General features: G+C 41.8%; 1 protein-coding gene across 2 annotated transcripts; it reads right to left on the bottom strand.

The window, feature by feature from the left end:
* Positions 1 to 5217: 5217 nt before the first annotated feature.
* LOC122768023 (potassium voltage-gated channel subfamily A member 10) lies at positions 5218 to 9966 on the bottom strand. Of its 2 annotated transcripts, none has more exons than XM_044023670.1 (2): positions 9072 to 9966; positions 5218 to 8164 (listed from the first exon to the last, which is right to left on the bottom strand). In XM_044023670.1, the coding sequence occupies exon 2, from the start codon at positions 8009 to 8011 to the stop codon at positions 6353 to 6355; it is 1659 nt and encodes a 552-aa protein (XP_043879605.1). In that variant the 5' UTR covers positions 8012 to 8164; positions 9072 to 9966; the 3' UTR covers positions 5218 to 6352. The 2 variants fall into 2 exon arrangements, with proteins under 2 accessions (XP_043879605.1, XP_043879607.1); XM_044023672.1 differs by having other exon boundaries at positions 5218 to 9222; positions 9335 to 9966.
* Positions 9967 to 11168: the final 1202 nt, after the last annotated feature.

Genomic DNA, 11168 nt, shown 5'->3' with positions numbered 1-11168 from the left:
AATGTCATATGTGACCCAGACATGCATTTAACACCTGCAGTATCTTCAAATCCCACCAGGGGGCTGCAGTCAACACTTTGGGAATCAAGGGCGAAATGAATCCAGTATCTCATGAAATGAGATAATTACATTTTTTAGTCATTTCTTTTTTTTAAAAAAATTGAAATCTCAGTTACATTTATTTATAACAGCTAAATATCAACAAAATAATATGATGCATTGTTCTAGATCAAACCACAACTTCAGCAGCAACATGATGATAATCAGATTATATAATCTAAAGTTACACCTTCCTTTTTGATACTTTCGAAACACGTTTTGAATATTTTACTATGTAAATGATCAGAAGACTTCCTTCATCACTGTGTTGATGTTTGAAGGTGATTTTTATCGCTCTGCCTTTACAGGAAGTGAACACGATCAGACAAAAAGACAGAAAGATTGTATATAAAAATATATGAATACATGTAAAGTCTACAGAATAAATCATAGACCACCAGATACAGATGCGGGTTTGATCAGATTTCCAGCTTTGCCACTATCTAATAGATTTAGATAATCATCTCTTAAAATGTTTTCCAGGTGTGTCTCTGTGTTGGATGACAGCTACATAATCCATATTCTGTATTTATAGAAGCATCACTTCCTTTTGTATGTAACTGTGTGAAAAATTGGTGGCTGTCCTGGATCTGACAGGCAGCCTGTGTTCAGTGAACGCAACGTGTCGTCTGCCGTCTGATCCCAGGTGATACTTCAGGTCACCTTCTTCATTTTTTATGGGTGCTAAGCAGGACAAATGTGAGACTCACGTTTCGTCCCACAAGGTCTGGTCATTGACCTCCATGGCTGACACGCTGCAGTAAAGCAGTCACTATGCAGTTACCTGTCGTAAATCTTTATCTCCCTGAATCATTTGTTGCCCTCTCACGTCTCACGACTCAACTCTTAAAAATGATAGATGGGGAATAAAAGCATCCCCGTGCAGAGCTGAACTGACCAAATGCAGCACATAATGGAGAATACAAAGGAGATACAATACATCATATGTGCTGCATTGATTTATGTGACGCAAACGGTAACGGATCTTATTGAGAGCTCGTCCTCACCAACATTTCTTTAAGCTGCTTTCAATTATTAAAGTAGACCAAAATAATGTCATTTAAAACAATTGGACAAATTCCTTCTGCTACAGACCTGGCCTTTCTCACATAAACTTAGTGTCTGTAAGTGTGAAAATAGCAGTGGTCATATCCAGGCCTCTTAAAGTGCAATCGGCTCTCAGGATCCACACAATCAGTCAATCATGCACACCTGCAACCCGTCCTACACCCACTCACACATGCTGTGTGAAATAAGGAAAAACAAAATGAACCTGGCGTCATAACAGCAGTCTATAAAAGAGGCGGAGAATGTATGAAAGGAGAACACAGATTACGGAAAATGTTTTGAAATATTAGCTTCACTTATTACAATGGTACCACCAGGATATTTACCATTTCATTTTTTATTATGTGGGCCACAATCTCTGTTGACGTTTTGGTTTAGTGGTGGAGAAGAAAAACAAGGGTCTGCAATGGAGATTCCTTCCAATGCTGTTGTGACTCTGCTGCTGCTGCTACTTGGTTCAGACACTGACATGGAACAACTAATCAAACAGGTTCAATATTTGTCCAAACAAAAACAGATGGTTGGAGAGTTATAAATGAATTTTTAATAATACACTAAAGTGAAAAAAAAATATGAAGGGACAACTTGTGTAGACATCCTTGACCAATGCATAATATCAGTGCACGGCTTAAGTAAAATCAATATGCTGAATATGCAATATTGCGTCCCTCTACCTGCGATGCTTCAAACAGCAAGGTCACTGCAGTGAGAAGAGCCACCCTGGTGTCACTCTGTGAGCTTAATTCGTGCTGCATGGAGGAGAGTTACGGTAACTGCAGAAACCGAAGACTTTGGAAGGATTCAGTACGAACACGAACTGCTCGGCTCTAAATGACTTTGCCCTCTGGAGGGCGTGGACTACGGCACACAGGCTGCTGTCTGCACAGCTCTGAAATTGGCTCATAACATGTCTGCTGACAAAAGAGTAACCCAATCCACTGGTGCGAGTCTCACCGACTAAGCTCTCGTGTTGGATGCGTCCGTTGGTTTCCTTAAACGCAGTGGGACACAGTTTGTCACAGAGTAATGGGGGGAATAAGGTAATATTGTTAGTTATTGTCATGGATTACTGGTGTGACTGTCACAGTCTCATACATACATTCACATAGAGCCTTTTTTTGGGGGCAGAAACAAGAAAGTAGGTGTCATTTACAGTACTTAGGTAGTTTTACAGACATTGAAAGATAACATGACATCTGGAAAAACAGTTATCGTATAAACTGTCAGGGGTTATTCACTATTTAAATTTTCGTTTGTTCATGTCTTGGTTTTGTGCATTGTCCTTCTCAGAGGAACAAGGAAACACTTTGCTTGTTGCTGAAAGCTTAAAATATGAAGCCCCTGAAGCGTGTTTGTTTGTAAATGAAACCGGGTTCTATTTACTACTTTTATTAATACATAATTTTACTCCAATTATTAATTCAACCATAAACACAGAGCGACAACACAAAATAATGAGTATATCTTCATATGAGACCACTGTAATATTACACGTATGTGGAAGTGACCTGCCGTTTAAAGTATCGATAGATAGTTTCGAGTGTTTCCACGACATTGTGGTCCATTCACAAGGTCTATACAACTAAACCATTACGGCCAGAATCGATCGTACATGAAAAAAAGAGCAGAGGAAACGGTAGTTCACCATTCTACAAATGGAACACACGGTGAATTATAGATGACAGACTCACATTGGCGTTGACCTTGCGGAGCCACCTGTCTGTTAAATGCCAAATGTTGTCAAGCTCTGTCTTTGGGATATCACACAAGGATCAGTGATCATCAGGGCAGAAAGGTGACTCACTGACCTGCCCGTTAACTAGTGATTAGATTAACAGGCCTCAAAAGAGTCCAGTCAAACCACAGAACACACAAGCAATAGGTACACAAAATACAAGCTATAACACACTGCACACGTCCTTGATGTGACTGTGTGGGACAGGGAAGCAGCAAGTGAAACAGCCAGTTCGCCTTAGCCCTGAAAGATAATATCATAAATAATTTATTTGTTCTGCATATTTAATCAGGCGCTTTTGCTTTTGAAGCTATCACACACAAAGACATTGTTGAGCCCACAAGAGGTAGGCATTATTTAGAGTTGACGCGCTTGGCACAAAGCTTGTTTGTCGAGGGAGATGGAAGAACCAAGACATGATTCACGCATTGTTTTGATTTAAACATAGACAGCAGCGGAAAAAAAACAAAACATGCTGTAGAGGGCCTAGCTGAAGAATGAATCAACAGCATTCCATCTGTATGCTATAGTGAATATTTCCAAAGATGTATATACACACAGCCCTTTTCTTAGACTCAGTGTTTTCTTCACATATATTGAAGTGCAACAGAAGCTGTGCTATGATGTGGCAGATCAGCTGTCTGGGTTGAACATGAAAGAACAGCATTGTGCAGTTGTATTAACTGTTATGTTTCCTTTCAACAAACACTAAATGGTACAGGGTAACACTCAAGGAAACTAAACTAAAAAGAGCTTTTGAAAACAGAAACCCAGTTTCTAAAGTCTATCAAAGGTGACAGAAAGACCAACAAGAAAGGGGGACAGACCCAATCTCAAAGGCCGGCCACTAAACAACTTAAAACCCAGGTTTGTTTTTCATAAACACAAAAACCCACACAGAACTTCCCTCTGTGGTAACACAGACCCAAACTGGGAGAGGAGTCACAAACCTCTTTATATCAGGCAGGTTAATCACCCTCAGCTGTGTTTCTCTCACTGGTTCACTCAGCTCATCATCTCATCAGCCCCAGCTGTGGTCAACTAATCACAGGTGCAACCTACAGTTCTCCAAACAAAAGGAAATGCCTTTGAATGTTTTTAGTCATTCATTTCTAAATCCATCACATAACAGAAAGAAGTGTACTGATACTTTGCAGTTGGGCACGTGCAACATGTATTCTCTGTTGTCCCCATTTTATGTTTTTACCGTCTACAACACACTGAAGCTGCATAAAAACCCCATACAGCCTGCTTCAAAACACCTGAACTATGCCTTTTTACATTCCACATACCACATTTGTCCATATGCTACATTTCTTTGTGATAACTCTTCTATGGGAAATGTTAACATTTGTACAGTCTATACAAACTTTGCAGTTAACAGGTTAACAGGTTAGGTTGTAAACAGTTAAAGGTTGCAACTTCGGCAACCTTTAACCTCTGTGGTGTTCTTTACTTATTAATTCATTCATTTTGACCTTTAACTTTCTTCACTTTTGACTTTCTACTGCACGTCACACCATCACCTTGTAACTTTCCGGCAAATAAATAAAGGTAATCTGGCATAAACAAAAGTCAAACACACTCAAAATCCTCGGAGGGAAACATCACACAGTTAGAATACATGTTTAATGAAAGGCACTCTTTACAAGATAAATAAAACATAGCAAAATATGACACTGTCTACTGTACAATGTTGACACATACAGTAACAGTCCTCAAACATTAAGTGCTCGTTGACATATAAAGTGCTGTCACCTTATTGCATTTTGTTATTATTGCTGCTCTTTCCACAGGCGTTTTGTTGTCTGCATGTTATCATTATTGCATATTGAAGGATTATTAAAAAGACATTCAATGCCATTTCAATACAAGCTGCAATTATATGTCTAATAAACTCACATACAGTACATATTCACAATTGAAATGTGCCATGCATACAGTATATAGTACCAATTTATATTTCCTATTAAATGTTATTACCTGTTGTCATCACAAACTCAACGAGGTATTGGCTTTCCCTATCACGTGGACTACAGCTATCATCACATAATATTAAAATACTATCGCGTACATAGCTACAATAAATATATCAAACTTCAGTTACTGATAATAAGAGTTGAACCTTATTTTCGGCCATGCAATATAAATGAGAGAACAAAGGTAAATGGAGAAAAGCTCAACGGTTTCAAAGGTTCTCCGTTCTCTCAGGTGGTTTACAAACATTCGTCTCGTCTTGCATTTCCAATAAATGTTTTCCCTGACGACTGCTGATGGTGTAAAGCTTCAAAAGTGCTCGAGAGATATGTGTGGATAAATTCTCAGTGCATTATATTGATATGGTTTTTAAAGGGCAAATTCACATTATAATAACATGATAGACGATGGTGATTGCCTAAACAGCTAAATCCTCACAAGCTAGTGCAAAATGCCAATGAACAAAAGTGCATCCATAGACAGTAGTTAAAATGACCTGAATGCTCGTGCTATAATACAGCTGATGCCGAGCAGTTTCAACGATTGACTTCATATTCTGCAGACTACTGTATCTAGACATGCAAACGTGCCAACTGTTTATCACACAGCTATAGTTACGCTGTGTCAGATGAAGGGCCTGCACTGAGCTATAGATTTGCTGATGAGACACTGTGTGTGCTGATGTCCTTTTCTCTCTCTCCTCATACGGAACACGTTCACCTGTCCTTGAAAAATCGTTCAAAGTTATCTTTCACTTTTGCAGAATACAAAGAAGTGTAGACTAATATATGGATCTGTGATGTAACGCGAGCTCCGAGTACACGTCCAGCTTGCAATGGTTATAAAAAGATTTTGGAGTTCATTTCATTTGTGGAATGAATTTACAATGTTTTGCATAGCTTTGCTTCGTATGCCTGTGGACCTGAGCTGAGAACTGCTGACGACCGTTAGTTCAGAGCAACCACAATTGTGTAAGAACCCCCTTAAACGTTAGGATCCCTTATGTACAGCAGGTTACAATGACACCGCGGTTGAAACCTCCAAATTACGCCCAATGCTACTAGCTTGCTTTGATTAGATTCAGTGTAGTTCCTTGAATACCCCCAATTTCATGTGCTTTCATTTCCTCTAACTGTGCATTTTCAAGGTCAAATGTTTGTCTTTAGTTGTCAACGAGAGAGACAAGACTTTTTTTTTTCTTCAGACTGCACTGGATTTCAAATCATAGCTGTAGTAGTTGCTAAGTTGTATTAATTGCACTTTGACACATCCACAAATAGACAGACAACTTGTGTAAAGGCTGTCCCACCACCACACAGTGCCCATCAATACTGTAGTAATATGCATAAATGCTGCCATGTTTGGAGTACAAAATAGTGATTAACCGTATCTGACTCACGGACATGTTTCGTTTTTTCCTGCCGTGGACATAAATAAATAGCGACTCAGTCAGTGACCTCTATTCTTCTCGTTCTACCAGGTACCGTTACTTTTGTTCAGCGAAGGCGTGCTTCCGTACTTAGTTTTAGCAGCTGACATTTTCTGGGCAGCCTCTGCCGCTGCATCCATCACCTGCTTCTCCTCCTGCTCAGTCTCTCTGTGGTAAAAATAGTTGAAGTTGGATACGATGACAGGGACAGGCAAGGCAATGGTCAGGACACCAGCAATGGCACAGAGAGTGCCGACCATTTTGCCTCCCATGGTGATGGGGCACATGTCTCCGTATCCCACGGTGGTCATTGTCACCACAGCCCACCAGAAGCCATCAGGGATGCTGACAAACTGCGTCTGGGGCTCATCCACTTCTGCAAAGTAGATGGCACTTGAGAACAGGATGACTCCTATAAAAAGGAAGAAAATGAGCAGCCCCAGTTCCCTCATACTCGCTTTCAACGTCTGACCCAAGATCTGAAGGCCTTTTGAGTGTCGGGAGAGTTTGAAAATTCTGAAAACTCTCACAAGGCGGATGATTCTTAGCGTTGCTAACGACATGTTCTGACCTGCGTTCACGTCGTCATCGGGAGTTGTAGCCAGCTCTGTGCCCAGGGTTACAAAGTAGGGGATAATGGAGACAATGTCAATTATGTTCATAATGTTATTGAAGAAATCACTTTTGCTTGGGCAGACCACAAAGCGGACACCAACTTCAAAGCAAAACCAAATGATGCAAATGGTCTCCACAATAAAAAAGGGGTCCGTTACGTAAGACATGAAGTTTTTAGTGGCAGGACGAGACACAGAACCATTGATAGTTCGGGACGCACCCAGGAGAAAATCATTGTCCTCCCTGAACTCCGGAAGAGTCTCCAGGCAGAAGATAAAGATGGAAATGACAACGACCATTACAGAGACCAGAGCTACAGATTTGGCAGCACTGGAACTTTCTGGGTATTCAAACAAGAGCCAGAACTGTCGCTGGAGTTCATTGGTGGGCAACAGCACCTCGGGCTCTTTGATAAACCCTTCATCTTCACGGAACTGCTCCATTGCTTCATGACCCAACTCATAGAAAACTATTTCATTAGCAAAAACATCTAAGGGAACGTTGGCTGGTCTACGGATTCTTCCTCCAGACTGGTAGAAGTACAGAATCCCATCAAATGATGGACGATTTCTGTCAAAGAAGTATTCATTTCTCATTGGATCAAAATAATTTATTCGCTTCATGGGGTCACCAAGCACTGTCTCTGGAAACTTATTGAGTGTGCTGAGCTGTGTCTCAAACATCAGTCCTGAGATATTGATGACAACTTTCTCGTCTTTTCCTTCCAAGTATTGTCTTTCAAGCAAATCTTCATTGTCAAAACAATCCCTCGGCATCTTACTGAAGACACTGTCGCTTGGAGATTCACTGTTGATGAGGAGCTTCAGATTGGAGATCAGGCTGCTGCTGCTGGAGTTCGCTTTTGTCGTCAGCGTCGGGGGAGAGGTCGGTGACAGCCCCTCTTGACCAGACTGATACCCTCGCCGTCCTCTGTGTGGCGACTGGTGAGGAGAACTTGCATGGTGCGTTAACAGATTCTGATCAGGGGCTTCTGAGATGGGTGAGGTCGGGTACCCGGAGTCACTCGGATCACCCAGGTTGATGCCGACATCGTCCATGTTCTCAAAATTAACAAGAGGCACCTCCATTGCCCTGTCCTGTCACTACCCTCAGCTCCGTCTTTCAGCCAGGTTTGAGTTGAGGACGCAGCAGTGCCACACGGCAGATCCTGGCAGGACCTCTCTCCTCCTCCTCCTCATCCAGGCAGCTGTGTGCTACGTTTGCAATCAGCCCTGTGTCATCTGTAAAAAGGGGGGTGAGAGAAAAAGCAAACTAGTGTTATATATTGTTAAATGGTGCAATACAGTTTTGTTAGTAAGGGGATTCTGTCAAACCCTGTGTGCATCAGCAGAGAAGCTGCCATCGGATACTGTTTTTTTCTTCCCAAATCTCTTTCATGACCCAAACAAAAAAAAAAACAAACTCTGCAAGTTCGGCTGTGGAAGTGCTTACAGGGAGTATGGATATAATTATCGCTGACAATGAGCTTACAAATCCAAACATATATAATTTCCTCATTGAGCTGTGACAAATAAAAAAGTCATCAGGACTGAAGCACTCTTTTACGTCAGTCCTTTTGTACGTCACCTACTATTGACTCCGTTAATCCAGCTATGTGGTGTTCGAGATAGTCTGTCAGCATTACGTCTAAGTAGCTGTTTATCATTCCATTTGTCTGGTTTGGACAGGTAACCAAATCCTGACACGTGCGTTTAAGCTGCAACCTTTGTGTCCACTTGACACCGAGGGCCCTGCACACTCTGCCAAACTCATCTGGCTCCGTTTCCACTTGCATTGTAGCAGATACTGCAACAGTCCAGGATGTGGAACTGAGTCTTCTTATGTAAGGATACCATAAAAGGCTTATGTAAAATACAGGTGTATTGATTTTGCTGTTTTAACAAAGCGAGGTAAAAAAAACAAAAAAACAACTGAAGATGCAAAGGGCAGAAAAGTTGCATCACAGACACAGAAACGAACTAAATTAACTTTTCCTCCTCTCACATTGAGCTGACATTGAAAAAAAGGTTACCAGCCACGCCACCAAATACCAAATATATGAAATACACCAAATGTATGAAAATACACAGTGAACTAAAATATTGTAAAGTTTAAATCCAGCTGTGTGCTGATGTCCGCGCCACTTACCAGTGTCACCGGCACTGCAGAAGTTGTCGTGCCCGCTCTACTTTGCCTGGTAGCTCTGCTGCTCTGCTCCCCTTCTTCCCTTCACCCTCTCCCTCTTTCAGAGTCACAATCAAGAGAGGCTCTGGCTCTATTAAAGCTCCCATTGGGTAATCTGATAGCCATACGAAACTAGAGATGTCAGAGTTACCCACACATGCTCACAAACATACAAATGTGCTCACACACACAAAAAAGAGGCAATCCACACATGTACACATACATACACACACACATGCATCCCACTGTGTTTTGAAAGTGGGGGTCACTTGGCTTTGTTCTCCCTGCTCCCTCCTCCATCACGGGGATAAGTGAGGACTTTATCTGTAGAGCTCTCTGATAGGAGATTTACTTTGCAGGAGCCAATCACTGTTTGACGAAGCAAAGGGAGAGTTGGGACCCTGCAGATGAAGCATCCATATGCAGATCATCCAATCCACCCTCACTTTGGCGGATTATACGGTATTCTTACCTTGCGACCGCACTTGACATGGCTCTCAGTATCTGCAGCCCTGCACATCTCCCCAGGGGATTCAGCTTCCTCTTGTTTACAGCCTTAGCAACACATGCTGATGTGAGATGCAATTTCATCAGACAGCAGTATTCAATACAGGTCTATTGGTATTTAAATTGTCATGGGTGGTTTTCACTTCCAAACTGTTACAAACGTCTCCAGTCAAACATTGTGAGTTTCATTGTGATATTCCTGCCTGGTGGCCCAGATGCAGATCTATGGACATGTGCTAAAATTAAAAACAACTGTAGAATACATATGTCATTTATTTTGGGGGAACATTCCTCTAGAGGTGTCAGTTAATATGACTGCATTAAAAACAGCCACGATTTTTCTTCTTCTCTTTTTTTTTTTTTTTTTTTTAATTTCCCTTGCACCTGCCAGCCACTTCATTTTTGTCAGCTCAAAAATATAACAAGCCTAATTAAGAGGTTCAATTCAGATATTTTAAAGGTCTGTTGAATTCTCCCGAGGAGGGAAAACTTTAATCAAAGTTAATCATGTACTTTCTCAGAAGGGCGGCCAATTTGGCAACATGGCTTGAATATTGTGTTACCTGATAGATAACAAGTTGCCTGAAGTCAGAAATCATTCCCTCATCTCCCTCTCACTTGTCCTGCTGCAGCCATGAGTTGGCTGTCTGCTGGTCCCCTTATAACATTGCGGCACAAGCAGCACCACTGCAGGCAAGGTCACGTGACTCCAAGGTCACAGGAAACTGTTTTAAGGCTTCACAGTCCATATGCTTTGCTATACATCACCACACACCATCACATCGTGGAATCTCATTATGTGTGCTCACAGGAACATCAGGCACACGCGCGTCCATGAGTATAAACTTGACATAATGTGCACCTGAGATACACATTGAAAAGGATGAAAGGTCATGCATGTACAGCATAAGGATGTAAGGTCATGCATGTGCACCGACAGCCTCAATATGTAGAGGTCTCTGACTTGTGTCCTCCTGGACATGTCATCGAGAACTCAGTCAGCTGGGGCACAGCCTGTCATTTTAATAGGATTTGCTGCAGGCAAAGGAGGACAGGAAGACAGACAGTGAAGGGGATGACCACAGACTGCACCCAGATGTCACAGAGTAAGTAAATGACATGTTCCCCTGCAAAACGCTTTGTTTGCGTCAAAGTTGGAAATGGGAGGCAAAATGTTTGGGATTTAAACTACAGGGAGAGGTGGGATGCAGTTGCTGCAGAGTCACTCAGAGGGAGGATAACATCCCTCCCTCTGTCCTTCCGTTCAGCCCTCCATCCATCATCCTTCCCTGCATCCAGCATAGCCCTCACTCTCATGACACCGTCACCTTCCTTATTAACTGGCTGTGTTGACAAAGCAATTCCTCCCTCAGCAACAACTCATGGCTGAACTATGCTCATGCTGTGTTGGTACTAATACCCATTGGATACCCATAGGACTAAAATATGTGCTCATACCTGTAACACTGCAGGACACAGTTTTACTGACTTAAAAAGTCTGGATGTGTCACTTTTGCTTTGCGAACTCTAATTTTAGTAACATTTGTCCATTTG

The sequence above is a fragment of the Solea senegalensis genome, linkage group LG4 (assembly GCF_019176455.1).
Source record: "Solea senegalensis isolate Sse05_10M linkage group LG4, IFAPA_SoseM_1, whole genome shotgun sequence".
Lineage (NCBI taxonomy): Eukaryota > Metazoa > Chordata > Actinopteri > Pleuronectiformes > Soleidae > Solea > Solea senegalensis.
This window is presented reverse-complemented; position numbering and strand designations above follow the sequence as displayed.

Bases quoted from the DNA above. Each gene is read 5' to 3' on its own strand.
- LOC122768023 (XM_044023670.1), bottom strand. From the start codon at position 8,011: ATGGAGGTGCCTCTTGTTAATTTTGAGAACATGGACGATGTCGGCATC.